Raw genomic sequence first — 17849 nt, forward strand, 5'->3', positions numbered from 1 at the left:
TTATTGTTGTTGTTGATAATGTCATCATTGTTGGATAGGACAGAGAGAAATGGAGAGAGGAGGGGAAGACAGAGAGGGAGAGAAAGACAGACACCTGCAGACCTGCTTCACCACCTGGGAAGTGACTCCCCTGCAGGTGGGGAGCCAGGGCTCGAACCGGGATCCTCACGCCAGTCCTTGCACTTGGCGCCACGTGCACTTAACTCGCTGTGCTACTCCCCTCTCTCAATTTCTATCTATCAAAAAGAAAAAGGGTTGAGGAGACAGCATAATGATTATTCAAATGACTTTCATGCCTAAGGCTGTAAGGGTCCAGGTTCAATCCCCTGAGCCAGAGCTGAGTAGTGCTCTGGTCAAAAAGAAAAGCACGGAAAACGTGTGTGTGTGTGTGTGTGTGTGTGTGTGTGTGTGTGTGTGTGTATGTATGTATATATATGTAAAAACGGAAAACACAAGTAGAACTTGAAATGGAATTGGCGTATCGCACCAAAGTAAAAGACTCGAGAATACAGGTCCAAGAAGGATGACAGAGGACCTGGCGGGGGTTGTATTGTTATATGGGAAACTGGGGAATGTTATGCATGTACAAACTATTGTATTTACTGTTGAATGTAAAACATTCATTCCCCAATAAAGAAATTAAAAAAATAATAAAATCAAGGATCAATCAACACTGCTCCACTGCGATCTGCATTCGTTTCTTCCTTCCTTCTGCCTCCCTCCTCTCCCCCTGCCCTCAGTCGGGCCGTCTTCTGGACCAGCCAGCAGGCGCCTGTCTGTAGCTGAAAGTTCTGTAATGTCAGTGTTCCTTTGAGGGGAATGAAAACTCCTCAGAGTTGTGGGATGGTCTCACCGGAAGGTCCCCAAAGGCCAGCTTTACCTGGAGGTCGGTTGGAAATTCCAGGGAGGTTTCTGAGTTCAGTGCTGCCTGGAGTCCGGGGCTCAGGGACCCCTGGAGGCCCGAGGACAGAAGGGGGCCACACGCCCAGCGGCGGGGTCAGGGCCTGAAGGTGTAGGCGATGATGTCGCTGCAGCGCAGGAGGGCCTCGGCCTGCACGCCGATGGGGGTCTGCAGCTGGGACACGTAGAAGTTGGCCACGTCCAGGTCGGTGGCCCCGAAGTGTGCCGTGACCTGCACCCCCGCGTGCAGCGTGAAGCTCACCTGGCTGCCCACCATGGCCAGCAGGCTGCGCAGGTAGCGCTCGCGGAGGCTCGCCCGGACTTGCTGCTCCCGCGACTCCAGGGGCTCGGCCGCCCCGGGAACCCCGGGCTGCGCGCGTAGCCGGCGGGCACTGGCATCAAAGCCCCGGCTGAAGCCGTCGGGACCCCGAGGAAGCCGGAGCACGGGCACTGGGAGGGCCAGCGGCGTCTGCATCGTCCTGGTTTGGGGGAGGAAGACCAGGAGAGTGTTAGGGGCCAGGTGGTGGCGCACCTGGTAAAGCGCAGAGCTTACCATGCACAAGGCCCTGGGTTCAACCCCGAGGTCCCCACCTGGGGGGGGGGGGGGTGGTGGTGGTAGAGCAGTACTGTAGGGGGCTTGTCCTTTTCTGCCTCTTTATTTTTTTATAAGAAATGATTCTTGGGAGTCGGGCGGTAGCGCAGCGGGTTAAGCGCAGGTGGCGCAAAGCGAAAGGACCAGCATAAAGATCCCGGTTTGAGCCCCCGGCAGGGGAGTCGCTTCACAGGCGGTGAAGCAGGTCTGCAGGTGTCTGTCTCTCTCTCCCCCCTCTGTCTTCCCCTCCTCTCTCCATTTCTCTCTGTCCTATCCAACAACAGCGACATCAATCATAACTACAACAATAAAACAAGGGCAACAAAAAGGAATAAATAATAAATATTTTTTAAAAAGAAATTATTCTTTTTAAAAGAGATTTATTATTGTTGTTGTTATTATTATTTATTTATTTTCCCTTTTGTTGCCCTTGTTTTTCATGGTTGTTGTAGTTATTACTGTTGTCGTTGTTGTTAGATAAGACAGAGAGAAATGGAGAGAGGAGGGGAAGACAGAGAGGGGGAGAGGAAGATAGACACCTGCAGACCTGCTTCACCGCCTGTGAAGCGACCCCCTCTATAGGTGGGGAGCCAGGGGGCTCAAACCGGGATCCTTACGACGGTCCTTGCGCTTTGCGCCACGTGCGTTTAACCAGCTGCGCTACCGCCCGCCTCCCGCCTCTTTATTTTTTAATTTGATTTATTTATGAGATATACAGAGAACATGACAATGAGAGAGAAAGAGACTAGAGCATTGTTCAGCTCTGGTTCATGGTCGGGCTGGGGATTGAACCCCGGTCCTTGGAGCCTCAGGTCTAAACATCCCCCCCCCCCGTGTCTCTCTGTCTCTCCTCCTCTACCTAAAGGGTGATGGATAAATGGACAGTGGGACTGGAAGCAGTGGGTCAGCATGCAGGCATGGAGGCACTGAGCCTCAGCAATGACCCAGGTGGCAGAAAGGAAGTGTATGGGCCCGGGAGACAGCACAGTGGTTCTGCAAAAGTCTCTCTTGCCTGAGGTTCTGAGGTCCCAGGTTCAGTCCCCAGCACCACCAGAAGCCAGAGGCAGGGCACTGGACTTGGTTTATGAGCACTGCTCAGCACTGGCTTCTGGTAGTGCTGAAGAGTCTGGGAACTTTAGTGGTTCAGGCATGAAAGACTTCTTGCAGAATCATTATGCTGTCTCCCCAGCCCCTCTTTTTCTCTGTGTGTCTTTCTCTGTTAAAATAAAATAAGTAGAGGGCTAAGTGGTAGCACACCGGGTTAAACATCCATAGTACAAAGTACAGGGACCAGCACAGGGATCCCAGTCCAAAACTCCAGCTCCCCACCTGCAGCGGTGATCGCTTCACAAGTGTCGAAGCAGGTCTGCAGGTGTCTGTCTTTCTCTCCCCTTCCCTGTCTTTCCCTCCTCTCTCCATTTCTCTCTGTCCTGTCCAACAACAACAGCAATAATGACAGTAAGCAACAACAATGGAGAAAAGATAGCCTCCAGGTACTGTGAATCTGCAGTGCAGGCATGGAGCCGCAGATAACTACCTGGAGGCAAAATAAATATTTTTTTAAATACAGGCAGTGCGCAGCGGTTAAGCACAGGTGGCGCAAAGTACAAGGACCAGCATAAGGATCCCAGTTCGAGCCCCCAGCTCCCCACCTGCATGGGAGTCGCTTCACAGGTGGTGAAGCAGGTCTGCAGGTATCTGTCTTTCTCTCCCCTTCTGTCTCCCCTCCTCTCTCCATTTCTCTGTCCTATCCAACAATGACGACGTCAATAACAACAATAATAACTACAACAATAAAACAAGAGCATCAAAAAGGGAAAATAAAAATATATTTTTAAAAATTTTTTTTAATTTGCCTGAGGCACCAAAAGTCCCAGATTCAATCCCTAGCATCACTATAAACCAGGGCTGAGCAGTGCTCTGGTAAAAATAATAATTAATAAATCTGACACAAAGACAAATCAAAATATATTTTCAAAGAATGCCATGGAGCCAGGGAAGCCTCTCAGCAGAGGCTTCACACATGTGCGCGGCACCCTGGGTTCATTCCAGGATGCCACATTTAATAGAAAGAACAACTAATTCCTTACTGCTGTGGCCTATTAAATTTCATTACTTTAATGGCATTTTGCCTGGCTGGTGGCCTCGGGCCTGAGAATCGCAACCTGGGAAACTACATTTCCGTGAACTCCTGGAGGCGAAGATCCTCAGTGGATGAGGAATCAGCAGCACAAGGCACTTTCTTTCATTCCTGAGACTCTGTGGCCCCAAGTTCAATCCCTGGTACCAGCAGAAGCCAGAGCTGAGCTGTGCTCTGGTGAAAATAAACATATAAATTAATAAGTAGTGGTGGGGGTCAGGCGGTGGCGCAGTGGCTTAGGCGCACGTGGCGCAAACGCAAGATCCCGGTTCGAGACCCTGGCTCCCCACCTGCAGGGGAGTCGCTTCACAGGCGGTGAAGCAGGTCTGCAGGTGTCTTTCTCTCCCCCTCTCTGTCTTCCCCTCCTCTCTCCATTTCTCTCTGTCTTATCCAACAAGGAACAATATCAACAATGGTAATAATAATAACCACAACGAGGCTACAACAACAAGGGCAACAAAAGGGGGAAAAATGGCCTCCAGGAGCGGTGGATTCATGGTGCAGGCACCGAGCCCAGCAATAACCCTGGAGGAAAAAAAGTAAATAAGTAGTGGTCTGGGAGGTGGCACAGTGCATAAAGCATTGGACTTTCAAGCATGAGGTCCTGAGTTCAATCCCCGACAGCACATGTACCAGGGTGATGTCTGGTTCTTTCTCTCTCCTCCTATCTTCCTCATGAATAAATATTAATAAATAATAATTCATTAATAACAGAAGGCAAAGAATATGGCAGAGCAGCTAGGGAGGTGGCCTGGTGGTAGAAAGTAGGATTTGGGGGTCAGGCGGTAGCGCTGTGGGTTAAGCGTACCTGTGGCGCAAAGCGCAAGGACCGGTGTAAGGATCCCGGTTCAAGCCCCCGGCTCCCCACCTGCAGGGGAGTCCCTTCACAGGCGGTGAAGCAGGTCTGCAGGTGTCTGTCTTTCTCTCCTCCTCTCTGTCTTCCCCTCCTCTCTCCATTTCTCTCTGTCCTATCCAACAACGAACAACATCAACAATGGTAATAATAGGCACAACGAGGCTACAACAACAAGGGCAACAAAGGGGGGAAAATGGCCTCCAGGAGCTGTGGATTCATGGTGCCGGCACGGAGCCTCCCCAGCAATAATCCTGGAGGAAAAAAAAAAAAGTAGGATTTGCATGTGCAAGACCCATAGATGGATATACCAGAAGGGGGTGCTATAGCTCCTTCCTCTCTCTCTCTCTCTCTCTCTCTCTGTCTCTCTCTCTCTCTCCCTCTCCCTCAACACATCTTAGAAAAAAAAGTGTGTGTAGGTGGGGGTGCTGAGAGAAAGACACGCCCAACCTCACAGTGTTACTGCAGCCAGCAGCCAGCACCTCCTTCCTGGCCCTACCTACACACCTGCTGCTGCCAGCAGGCCAGCATCACCCACACCCGGGGCTGTGTCCACACCTGAAGAGCACGCCCTCGCCCCACCTTTCACCTCCCTCGGAGCCAAAGCCACCACATCCCTGAAGGACCTGCAGGTGCCCGGGTGTGCCTGTGCCCTGCTGCTGCTCCCAGCACCCTGCTCTGCCCTGCCCGCCTCCCCACCCCCTGTGGGGCTTCACTCTGATTTGGGGCGCTCCTGCCCCAAAAGGATGTCCCTGCCTGTGGTTCCGCCTCAAGCCTCTTCACTCCATGGAGACCTAGCACCCACAGGCTGACCCTCTGCTTCTGATCAGGATTCAACAGGCTCCAGCAGGGCTGGGCCTGGAACCTGCCAGCTTCCCCACACAAGTTTTGGCTCTTGGAGCCAGAAAAGGGAGCTCACTCAACAGGGTGCTTGCCCTGCCAGTTTACAGGTGGGCTTCAAAGCCCAAACAGGTGAAGCCACGCACCCTGCAGGTGGGGAGCCTGGGCTTGAACTAGGTGCCTTAGACCTACATGGTCTTAACCGTCTGCGCAACTGCCCACCCCTGGTCCCCCCCCCTTTTTAAAAGATTTTATTTATTCATGAAGAAGATAGGGAGGGAGAGAGAAAGAACCAGACATCACTCTGGTACATGTGCTGTCGGGGATTGAACTCAGGACCCCCCGTTTCTTTCTTTCTTTCCCTCTCTCTCTCTCTCTCTCTCTCTCTCTCTCTCTATATATATATATATATATATATATATATATATTTTTTTTTGTATTTCAATGAGAGAGACCAATGGTTTATGGTGGTATGGGGTATTTTACCTGGGACTTTGGAGCCTCAGGCATAAAAGTCATTTTGCATAACCATCCTGTTATCTCCCCCACCCTTATTATTTTTACTAGAGTACTGCTCAACTCTTGTTTTGTGTGCGTGTGTGTTTTGCCTCTTATTGCTGGGGCTCAGTGCCTGCGAATCCACTGCTCCTGGAGGCCATTTTTTTCCCTTTTTGTTGCCCTTGTTGTTGTAGCCTTGTTATGGTTATTATTGTTATTGTTGATGTTGTTCGTTGTTGGACAGGACAAAGAGAAATGGAGAGAGAAGGGGAAGACAGAGGGGGGAGAGAAAGATAGACACCTACAGACCTGCTTCACCGCCTGTGAAGTGACTCCCCTGCAGGTGGGGAGCCGGGGGCTTGATCCGGATCCTTAACCCGCTGCCCCACCGCCGAACCCTCTCAACTCTGGTTTATGGTGGTGCTAGGGATGGAACCTGGGACACTAGGGCCTCAGGCAGGAGAGTCTTGCAGAACCACTATGCTGTCTGACCAGCCCCAAATTTTCTTTAATATATTTATTTTGCATGGGGTAGACAGCATAATGGTTATGCAAAGAGACTCTCATGCCTGAGGCTCCGAAGTCCCAGGTTCAGTCCCCTGCACCCCCATCAGCCAGAGCTGTGCAGTGCTCTGGTGTTTGTGTCCTTCTTTCTCTACATCGCTCTCAAAAATAAAATAAATAAAAATTGTTTTTTAAAAAAAGAGACCCAGAATATGTTTATTTTGCATATTGACAGAAATTGATAGTGGTCCGGGAGGTGGTGCAGTGGATAAAGCACTGGATTCTCAACCATGAGGTCCCGCGTTGAATCCCTGGCAGGACATGTACCAGAGTGGCATCTGGTACTTTCTCTCTCTTCCTATCATTTCTCATGAATAAATGAATTCTAAAAAGAAAAAAAAATGAGGATAACCAGAGGACCTTCCTCAGAGTGATGGGGACTACATGACCTATAAACATACAGTATCTAACCACTCCTGAGGCTGGGGAAGTAGCATAATGGCTCTGCAAAGAGACTCTCATGCCTGAGACACCAAGGTCTCAGGTTCAGTCCCCTACACCACCATAAACCTGAGCTGGGCAGCACTCTGGTAAAACAGGCAAGCAAGCAAACAAAAAATCTTGAGACTTCTTTGCCAGCAGTGTTATTGCTCTATCTTCCACTTCAGGTGGACTTTTCAGTATTTTAATTACTTTTTAATCTGAATCTTATTTGACTTTAGCTAGAGACAGAGAAATTGTGAGAGGGAGAAAGAAAGAGACACCTGAGGCCCTGAATCACCCCTAATGAAGCTCACCCCGTGCAGGTGGGGACCAGGAGGATGAACCGGGTCCTTGCACACTGTGTGTGCTCAGTCCGGTGCACTACCACTCAGCAACCTTTCTGTTTCTTTTTTTTTTTTTAATTTTATTTACTTATGAGAAAGACAGGAGAGAGAGAGAGAGAGAGAGAGAGAGAGAGAGAGAGAAAGAACCAGACATTACTCTGGCACGTGTGCTGCCGGGGATCGAACTCGGGACCTTAGGCTTGAGAGTCCAAAGCTTTATCGCTGTGCCGCCTCCCGGACCACTACTTTTATTTTCTAGCAGTAGGCGAGGAGAGAGAGACAGCACCTCCCATGAAGTCTCCCCTATGCAGAAGCTCCCACGTGGTCATCAGGGGCCAACCCAGGGCCTTGCTGACTGAGCTGCTGTGAAGTACATGCACCTGGCGAAATGCAGTGGGGGAGCAGAGGATCTCAGTGTGAGGCAGCTGCACCCCGCTCCCCTGGGCTCAGTCCCCTCCTACATTAATTTGTTTTTGAGAGATACAGAGGATAAAAGAAACCACAGCTTTGAGAGCCTGGCTCGAACCTGGGTGGCGCACAGGGCAGGGCAGTGCACTATCCCAGGGAGCTATTTTGTGGGCGCAGGTCCTGTCTTCTCAAGCAGGAAACTCAAGTGACTGACAGGTGCTCTGCGCCCAGTCCCGTCCCTGCGGTGACACACAGCACAGAGGTGGTTGGGCTTCCTGCCTCAGCTGCAAGAGGATGCTGCAGAGGGTGGGGCTCGGTCTGCCTCCTGACACGCCATCACTATTTTTTTTTTGGGGGGGGGGGATTGAGCATATCTGCAGCCTCCAGTGTTGAATGACAGGAGCAGGTTGTACAGCTACGGCTGAACAGCAGAGGGGGAAAATCACAGCTTAATAAAGCTTTTCGTTACCCCCACCACCCTTTTTTTTAAACTTTCTCTTTTTTTGCCTCCAGGGTTATTGCTGGGGCTCGGGGTCTGCAATTTGAATCCACTGTTCCTGGAGGCCATTTTTCCCAGTTTTGTTGCCCTTGTTGTAGTTGTTATTGTTATAGCTGTTGTCATTGTTGGATAGGACAGAGAAATGGAGAGAGGAGGGGAAGACATGGAGGGGGAGAGAAAGATAGACACCTGCAGACCTGCTTCACTGCTTGGGAAAGGACTCCCCTGCAGGTGGGGGGCCGGGGGCTCGAACTGGGATCCTTAAGATGGTCCTTGAGCTTTGCGCCACGTGAGCTTAACCCGCTGAGCCACCGCCCAAACCTCCATTTTAAAATTATTTTTGCCACAAGCCTCATGGCTCCCAGTGAACTTATCTCTCTTTTTTAGATAGAGGCCAAGAGACAGGAGAAGAGAGACACACAGAGAGCAAGAGATGTCACACCACCTTTTGTGGATGCTCCAAAGTGGTAGCTGGGGACTTAAACCCAGGACCTCAAAGGGGTACTTTGATGGGTACCGGGTGAACCATGAGGCTGGGGAGGTCAGCTTAGCTCAGTGATGTAATGCAGATGGAAGACCTGACTTCAGTGCCCCCTCATTAAAAAAAAAAAAGGGGGGGGTCAGGCGGTAGTGCTTCGAGTTAAGTGCACATGGCGGGAAGCACAAGGACCAGCGTAAAGATCCTGGTTCGAGCCCCCTGCTCCCCATCTGCAGGTAAAGCAGGTCTGCAGATGTCTATCTTTCTCTCCCCCTCTCTGTCTTCCCCTCCTCTCTCCATTTCTCCCTGTCCTAGCCAACAATGACATCAGTAACAATAATAATAACCACAACAAAGATAAAACAACAAATGCAACAAAAGGGGAAAGAAACAGTTTCCAGGAATAGTGGATTCGCAGTACAGGCACCAGAGCCCCAGCAATAACCCTGGAGGCAAGAAATAAATAAAAAAGAAAGAAAAGAGAGAAAGAAAAAAAAAATTAGGAAGGGTCAGAATAAACATGGCACTAGACTCCAAAACATGTGGTCAAGGTCGAGGGAGACAACATACTGGTTATGCAAATTGCTCTAATGCCTGAGGCTCCAAGGTCCCAGGTTCAGTCCCCAACACTAGCATAAGCCAGAGCTGAGCAGGGCTCTGCTCTATCTCTCTGCAGCTCTCATTAAAATAAATAAGATTTTTTTAAAAGTTTATTACTTGATCTAAGATTGAGAGAAGCCAGGGCCCCACTCCAGCCCTGCACACTTGTTTGAGTCCTTTACTCCCTCACTGGCTTTTATAGGATCCCTCAGGCTGCTCAGAGGACTGTGGAGGCCACAGGGAGAAGCACAGGAACCCCAAGAGGAAGTTCATACTGGGGGCTACATGAAAGATGAAGGTGGGGGACAGTGTAGATGGGAGAAGTGGTCAGGTTAGGGGATATTCTGAAAGTTAAGGGCACTCATTTTTCTTTTGCTTTTCTTTTACCAAAGCATAGCTCTGGCTTGTGGTGGTACTGGGGACTGGACCTGGGACTTCAGAGCCTCAGGCATGAAAGTATTTTTTGCATAATCACAACACTATCTCCCCAGCCACTTTTTAAAAAAATATATATTTATCTATCTGTGTTCCCTTTTGTTGCCCTTGTTGATTCTTTAAAGTGGATTTTTTAAATAAATTTTTTATATTCATTTCCCCTTTGTTGCCCTTGTTTTTTTATTGTTGTAGTAGTTATTGTTGTTGTTATAGATGTCGTCATTGCTGGATAGGACAGAGAGAAATGGAGAGAGGAGAGGAAGACATGGAGGGGGAGAGAAAGACAGACATCTCCAGACCTGCTTCACCACCTGTGAAGGGACTACCCTGCAGGTGGGGAGCTGGGGGCTCGAACCGGGATCCTTACGGTGGTCCTTGCATTTGGCGCCATGTGCGCTTAACCCGCTGTGCTACCACCCGACTGCCCACTTTTTTTTTTTAATCAATTCACAGGGGTTGGGCAGTTGCTCAACTGATACCACATGTTATAATATTCAAGGACCCAGGTTCAAGGCCCCAGTCCCCACCTATAGGAGGGAAGCTTCAAAAGTGGTGAAGCAAGGCTGCAGGTGTTTCTCTTCCTATTTTCCCTCTCAATTTCTCTCTAGCTACAAATAATAATAATAATTAAATGAAATGTATTTCTTTCTTTCTTTTTGCCTCCAAGGTTATCGCTGGGGCTCAGTGCCTGCATTACGAATCCACTGCTCCCAGAGGCCAGTTTTTTCCTTTTGTTACCCTTGTTGTTTATCGTTGTTGGATAGGACAGAAATTAAGAGAGATGGGGAAGACAGAGAGGGGGAGAGAAAGACACCTGAAGACCTGCTTCACTGCTTGTGAAGCAACGCCCCTGCAGGTGGGGTGATGGGGGCTTGAACCAGAATCCTTACACCGGTTGTTGCACTTTGCGCCACCTGCGCTTAACCTACCGCGCTACCGCGCGACTCCCTCGTTTGTTGTTGTTGTTGTTATTGATGTCGTCATTGTTAGATAGGACAGAGAGAAATGGGGGAGGGGGGACAGAGAAGGGGAGAGAAAGACAGACACCTGCAGACCTGCTTCACCGCCTGTGAAGCGACTCCCCTGCAGATGGGGAGCCGGGGGCTCGAACTGGGATCCTTGTGCTGGTCCTTGTGCTTCTTACCTTGTGCACTTAAGCGGCTGAGCTACTGCTCGCCCCTGAGGCTGTTTTTCTTTAAAACAACTGTGTGAGCAAGCTGACCGGAAGCCCTAGGGCTGACCCTGAGCTAACCTAGCCGGGCAGTGGTTAGATAACTCCCCAAAAGCAAGTCAACCTTAGTCCCATACTCTCAGGGAACTGTCAGAACAATGCTAAAAATCTGGATGTTGGGCTGCCAGGTAGCTCACCTCAACAGTCAGCCCCGTACTCACACCACTGGAGGAAACTCCTGTGCTGTGGTATCTGTCTGTCTCACCCTGTTGCAAAAAGTCACTGCCTGGGGCAGGTGGCAAAGTGGCGACAACATTGGGATTAAAGGCACATTGTCATGAGCTTCATCCCTTTGTATTATGTATCAGAGTGATGCTCTGGTTCTCTCTCTTATAAACACATCTTTTAAGAAATATATTTGGGGGTGGTCCGGGAGGTGGCACAGTGGAAAAAGCATTGGACTCTCAAGCATGAGGTCCTGAGTTCAATCCCCAGCAGCACATGTACCAGAGTGATGTCTGGTTCTTTCTCTCTCCTCCTATCTTTCTCATGAATAAATAAATAAAATATTAAAAAAAAAAAAGAAAGAAATATATTTGGGGGAGTCTGGCGGTAGCGCAGCCGGCTAAGCGCACGTGGTAAAAAGCGCAAGGACCAGCGCCAAGGATTCCAGTTTGAGCCCCTGGCTCCCCAACTGCAGGGGAGTCACTTCACAGGCGGTGAAGCAGGTCTGCAGGTGTCTTTCTCTCCTCGTCTTCCCCTCCTCTCTCCATTTCTTTCTGTCTTATTCAACAATGGCAACAATAACAATAGCAAGGGAGTCAGGCGGTGGCGCAGTGGTTAAACGCAGGTGGCGTAAAGCGCAAGGACCGGCCTAAGGATCCCGGTTCGAGCCCCCGGCTCCCCTCCTGCAGGGGAGTCGCTTCACAAGCAGTGAAGCTGGTCTGCAGGTGTCTGTCTTTATCTCCCCCTCTGTCTTCCCCATCTCTCTCCATTTCTCTCTGTCCTATCCAACAACAATGACATCGATAACAACAATAATAATAACTACAACAATAAAACAAGGGCAACAAAAGGGAATAAATAAAGTATTTTTAAAATTTTAAAAAATAGGGAGTCGGGCTATAGCGCAGCGGGTTAAGCGCAGGTGGCGCAAAGCACAAGGACCGGCATAAGGATCCCGGTTCGAACCCCGGCTCCCCACCTGCAGGGGAGTCGCTTCACAGGCGGTGAAGCAGGTCTGCAGGTGTCTATCTTTCTCTCCTCCTCTCTGTCTTCCCCTCCTCTCTCCATTTCTCTCTGTCCTAGCCAACAACGACAACAACAATAATAACTACAACAATAAAACAACAAGGGCAACAAAAGGGAATAAATAAAATAAATATAAAAAAAGAAAAAAAAAAAAAAATAATAATAATAGCAACAGAAATGGAAACAATGGCCTCCAGAAGCAGTGGATTCATAGTGCAGGCACCAAGTACCATAGATAACCCTGGAGGTAAAAAAAAAAAAAAAAAAAAAAGAGAGAGAGACAATGAGAGAGAAAAGGCCTTGCCTCTATACCTTTTGTTTCGTTAAGGACTCATGCTGATTAAACCCATGGCCAAAGGGCTACATCAAATCCCTGGAGAGAGCAAAATGAAGGGTGGGCTGAGTTTCTCCATTAGGGGATGGAAAACCTAGAGCGAGTATCGCACCAAAGTAAAAGACTCTGGGGTGCGTGGTGGGGAGAATACAGGTCCAAGAAGGATGACAGAGGGCCTAGTGGGGGTTGTATTGTTATATGGGAAACTGGGGAATGTTATGCATGTACAAACTTTTGTATTTACTGTTGAATGTGAAACATTAATTCCCCAATAAAGAAATTAAAAAGAAAAGAAAAAAGAAAACCAGTCAAAAAAAAAAAAAAAAAAAGGAGAAAACCCTAGAGCGGAACTGAGCAGTGAAGCACCTGGTTAAGCACACACATTACCATAGGCAAGGACTTAGGTTCAAACCCCACTCCCTACTCGCAGGGGGAAGCTTCAAAAGCAGTGAAGCAGGGCTACAGGTGTCTATCCCTATCTCCCTTTTCCCTCTCATTGTCTCTCTATCCTGTCAAAGATTTGTTGTTGTTGTTGTTAGGGGTGGGAGCTGGGGGGTGGGGGTGGCGCACACATTACAATGTGGCTAAGCGCACACATTACAAAGGACCTGGGTTCATCCCTTGGTCCCCACCTGCGGGGAAAGCTTCTCGAGTAGTAAAGCAGGACCGCAGATGTCTGTCTCTTTTCCTCTTTGTCTCCCCTCCTGGTCTCAATTCCTGTCTCTATCCAATAAATAAAAGTTTTTTTTAATTGTTTATTTAAAAAAAATCCTTAAAAATTTACATATTTGGGAGTCGGGCTGTAGCACAGCGGGTTAAGCGCAGGTGGCGCTAAGCTCAAGGACCAGCGTCAGGGTCCCGGTTCGAGCCCCCGGCTCCCCACCTGCAGGCAGGTCCCTTCACAGGCAGTGAAGCAGGTCTGCAGGTGTCTGTCTTTCTCTCCCCCTCTCTGTCTTCCCCTCCTCTCTCCATTTCTCTCTGTCCTATCCAACAACAACGACATCAATAATAACTAAAACAATAAAACAACAAGGGAAACAAAAGGGAATATATAAATAAAATTAAATTTTTTAAAAAATTACATATTTAAAAGAAAGAAGGAAGGCATAGCGCTTGGATTACACCAACACAAGCCCAGATTTTGCTGACTAGGAAACTGAGTCTGAGAAGTAGCCATCTTTCATTCACTGGTGCAAACTGGGGAGAAGCTCCAAAAGAGGGGGCAAAGTCGGGCTGCTGTGACAGCTTATCTAGCACACACTGGGAGGTGGGGAGGTGATGGTGCAGTGAGTGGATAAAGCCTGGCGCCCTCAAACACGAGGTCCCGACCGAGTCTTGTCCCACGTGCCAGTGATGCTCTGGCTCTCATAAAGAAATTAAGTACTGTTTTTCCTTCCAAGGTGTCACCTGAATTATTCAATCGCCTCGGGTGTGCCCAGGCAGGCGGTACCCACTCTCCCAGGTGACCAGTCCCAGAAACCTTTATTCTTTCACTCTGCTCACCCAGGATTTCCTGCCCAGAGGTTTCAGAGACATGCATCCAGCCCACCCCCCCACTACCAGAAAAAACTAGACCATGTGAGTCAACCACCTGGCCACTGGCAAGAGACTACAGAAACTCCTCCTTAGGGGCTCAGTGTTCACATTCAAGCAGTTGGGGGAGGGGGAGAGGGTGGTGGTTGAGAACACACATTACAATGTGCTCTCAACCAGGTTCAAGCCCAGGGTCCCCACCTGCAGGGGAGTCGCTTCACAGGCGGTGAAGCAGGTCTGCAGGTGTCTGTCTTTCTCTCCCCCTCTGTCTTCCCCTCCTCTCTCCATTTCTCTCCTATCCAACAACAGCAGCAATGACAACAATGATAATAATAAGGGCAACAAAGTGGGGAAAATGGCCTCTAGGAGCAGTGGATTAGTGGTGCAGGCACTGAGCCCCAGCAATAACCCTAGAGGCAAAAAAGAAGAGGAGGAGGAGAAAGGGGTGAAGGGACAGTTCAACTGATGGTGCAAAGTACTGGCAAGCCAGAGGCACCCCATGTACCAGAGTGACTCTCACAAGAACAAAATTAAGTTGTTTTTTTTTTAACCATTTCAGTTCCAGTTTATGTAGGTGGTGATGAGGGACTGACCCTGGGTCTTGGAAGCCTCAGGTAGGGAAAGTCTTTTTGCATAGCCACTGAGCTGTCTCCCCTGCCCTACTTACTTTTTGTTTGTTTATTTGAATGCAAATTTTCACTGTCTCCAAGGTGGGGAACCAGTCAGTGAGGCCCAAACCCAGCAACCTGAAGTGCTGCCCAGTCCACACTCACATCCACACCCTCGGGTGGTCCCACCTCGAGGCAAATCCAGGTCTGAGGCCCCAGCACAGACCCCGCCCCTCCTGGCCGGGCAGCCCCGCGTCCTTATCCTGCGGAGCCCCGGGGTGCACTGCCCACCCCGCCCGGCCCCGGGGCCCCGGCCTCCCCTCCCTCCCTCCCTGCCCGGAGCCCCGGGGCTGCCCGGTGCACGTCCTGCAGCCTGATGGGAGATGGGGGCGACGCGGCTGCTCGGTCCTGCAAAAGCCCTTCCTGCCCGAGGCTCCCAGGTCGCAGGTTCAATCCTTGCACCACCGGCAGCCAGAGCTGAGCATGGCTCTGGTCTCTCTCTCTCTGTGCATCTCTCTCATTAAATAGACCAAAAAAGAAAGAAAAAAAAAAAAAACCACACACACACACAATTGTGGTGGTGGTGAACCTGGTCAAGCGCTCCCATTACAGTGTTCAAGCCCCTGGTCCCCACCTGCAGGGGGAAAGCTTCACGAGCGGTGAAGCGGGGCCTCAGGTCTCTCTGTCCCCCCCTCTCAATCTCTCTATGTCTCTACCTAACAAATGAAAACGTTTAAAAAACTGAATTACTGAGAGGGAGAGAAGCAGAGCATCCCACGCGCTGCCGGGGAATCGAACTCAGAGAGACCCGCCTGTCGGCACGCCGGGCGCCCTCGGCGTCGCAGCCTCGCTCTGGGGTGTACGTTCAGCCCTTCCGGTCCCCCCGCCCCCCTGGCTCCAGAATAGCCCCCACCCCACCCCCGGCGTTCCCCGCGCCAACACGTGCTCTCGCCCCGCCACGCGCGTCCCACGCTCACCCGGCCAGCCGCTCTGGTAGCCCCTACTTCCGCCGGCGCCCCCGCGGTAAGGGTCCGGGTGGCCCCTGAGCCGCTGCGCCTGCGTTCCGCCCGCGCGCAGCAGCACTCCCACCCCCGCCCCCATCGACCTCACTCCCCAGTCTGGTTCCTGAGCTTTGCGGCGCGCCCCCGGCGGGGGATGCGCAGGTAAAACCCGACTGGACCCCGCTGCGACCGGACTGGACCCTGGGCGGTCGTTTTGTGCTGCAATAACCCCAGAAGACAAAAGAGGCTCAGTGCTCCCAGACGACTCCCTTTCAAGAGGGTTGGGGCCTCTAGGAACCTCTGCTTCCCTCCAGACAGAACCCTTTCCCACCCACTAGGGCCGTCTGAGACCAGTTAAGGGGAGCAAGCACTAAGTTCAAAAGACACAAGAGCTTCAAAACAAAACCAGCCCTAGTTTATATTAGAGTAGCAGACGGGGTGCTGGGCACTCAGCAGATGGGGTGCTGGACATTTCACCTGAGGGTTCAGGCATCCAAGGCCTGGTCACTCTCCACTGAGCCACGTTTCCAGCTGTAAGACAGAGAGGCAAGGTGACTGGATTTGATCTATGAACAAGACAAAACTCTTGGCTCCAGCCCCCCCCCCCGCATTTATGTATTTATGTACTTACGAGAGAGAGCAAAAAACAGCATCACTGGCACACACAATGTCTGGGACTGAACTCAGGATCTCATGCTTAACATTCCATTGTTGTATCCACCACCCCTTCTCCCACCCCCGACTATTTTTTTCTTCCATTTACAGAAACCAAGATAAACGGGGGGGGGGGGGGGGGGGAATAAACAGAGACCACAGCAACAAAGCTCCCTTCAGTGCAACGAAGGCTATGCACAAACCTGGTTCTCGTGAGCTATTTTGCCGGCCCTCTAGCCTTTTTGTTTATTCTAGCTGAGAGAGATAGAATAGGGTGTAGGACAGCAGGGCCAGCAAGACAGGTCACCAGGGCAGCGTGTCTGCTCTGCTTTGCCAGACACGTAACCCAGGTTCCCTTCCAGTTCCCACAGCATTGGGGTGAGTTAGGAGTATAATGATCTCTCATCTCTTTTTCTATCTGAAAATGTTGGCCCCAGAAGACCCAAAAGAATAAACTGGGAGGGCTGGGGAGATAGCATAATGATTATGCAACAAGAGTTTCATGCCAGAGACTTCGAAGCTGTAGCAACACTATAAGCTAGAGCTGAGCAGTGTTGTGGAGAGAAAAAGAAAAGAGAAAGAGAAAGAGAGAAAGAGAGGAAGAAGAAAGAAACAAGCAGTCAAAGGAGGAGAGGAAATCCAGCGCAATCCTCCAGGCTTGGCTGGATGGTGCCTGGCCACTGAAGTAAAGGTCTTAGGGCCACAGGCAGGAGGGGTGAGGGGCTTCTTGAACTGGCTGGTCAGTGGAGGGCACCTCGAGGAAATAAGAGGAAGAAAATGTGGCCCAGGAGGGCCCCCAGGGGACAGCTGGAGGTCAGGGAGTGTAAATCACTGGCCCATCTGTCCTCAGGGTGGGGCCACAGGAGATAGCAGTGGTCAGGGAAGTCCTCTGACCTGGGAGGGCGGACAATCAAGCTGTAGTCTGAATAACAATGTGAGGAGCCCCAGGGGCCTGGCGGGGTGATTAGCATGTGCAATTGACCTGGACTGAGGGGGTTGGGAGGGGAGACTGACCCTGACCTGGTGGAAGGGTGGTGATGTCTAATTTTGAGCTGAGAGGCAGGGGAGAAACCAGCCACCCACCACCAGTTCTATCTTCTGATGTGGTTGGTACCAGGAAGAAAACTTGGGGGGGGGGGGGAGCAGGGGCAAAGGGGGTGGAGCGGGTGTCGATGCCACTTCAAATGGCGCAAAGTTGGAGGGAAGTCCACGGAGGAGGCCCAAGCAAGGTGGTTAGTTCACTTGGTAGCGCGGAGAGGCCGGGTCCAAGGAACCAGGAACCGCGCAAACTCCCTGGATCCATTAAGAACTGGAGACTCAGTCTCAGGTAGTATGGGCGAGGCGACCGAGGACCCCGCCGGACCTCAGTCACGCCTGCCCCTCCCAGCCTGACCCTCCGCCTCACTGACATTCCTGAATAAACAGGTTGCCAACTCTCTGGCCTCCTGCAGGGCTTAATTCTAGAATACCCTGACATTCATGAAAAATAAATAAAAATAAAAGCCTTCAACCCACACAGCCTTTACAACCTGTCCCAGAATTTTAAAAATATTTATTTTTAATTTTAATGGGAGAGATATAAAGAGAGGAAAATCAGAGCTATAATAATATAATATAATATAATAATAATATAATATAATATAATAATATAATAATAGCTCAGCTCTGGTTTATGGTGGTGTTGGAGATTGAACCTGGGACCCCAGAGTCTCAGGCAGGGGCC

The 17849-nt window shown here is 50.4% G+C and overlaps 2 protein-coding genes across 6 annotated transcripts in view; both read right to left on the reverse strand.

Annotated features, from left to right (window-relative positions):
- Positions 1-536: 536 nt before the first annotated feature.
- GEMIN7 (gem nuclear organelle associated protein 7) lies at positions 537-15972 on the reverse strand. 4 transcript variants are annotated; one of them, XM_060186184.1, is made up of 2 exons: positions 15950-15972; positions 537-1379 (listed from the first exon to the last, which is right to left on the reverse strand). In XM_060186184.1, the coding sequence occupies exon 2, from the start codon at positions 1373-1375 to the stop codon at positions 998-1000; it is 378 nt and encodes a 125-aa protein (XP_060042167.1). In that variant the 5' UTR covers positions 1376-1379; positions 15950-15972; the 3' UTR covers positions 537-997. The 4 variants fall into 4 exon arrangements, with proteins under 4 accessions (XP_060042167.1, XP_060042166.1, XP_007532928.1 ...); XM_060186183.1 differs by lacking the exon at positions 15950-15972 and adding an exon at positions 15449-15534; XM_007532866.3 differs by lacking the exon at positions 15950-15972 and adding an exon at positions 10102-10182.
- Positions 15944-17849, reverse strand: part of CLASRP (CLK4 associating serine/arginine rich protein) — a 35236-nt gene continuing 33330 nt past the window's right edge. For both annotated transcript variants that reach the window (XM_060186180.1, XM_060186178.1), the window contains exon 21: positions 15944-16003. In XM_060186180.1, coding sequence (XP_060042163.1) covers positions 15958-16003 — 46 coding nt within the window. In that variant the 3' untranslated portion in view covers positions 15944-15957. The remainder of the gene's footprint in view (positions 16004-17849) is intronic.

The sequence above is a fragment of the Erinaceus europaeus genome, chromosome 2 (assembly GCF_950295315.1).
Source record: "Erinaceus europaeus chromosome 2, mEriEur2.1, whole genome shotgun sequence".
NCBI lineage: Eukaryota > Metazoa > Chordata > Mammalia > Eulipotyphla > Erinaceidae > Erinaceus > Erinaceus europaeus.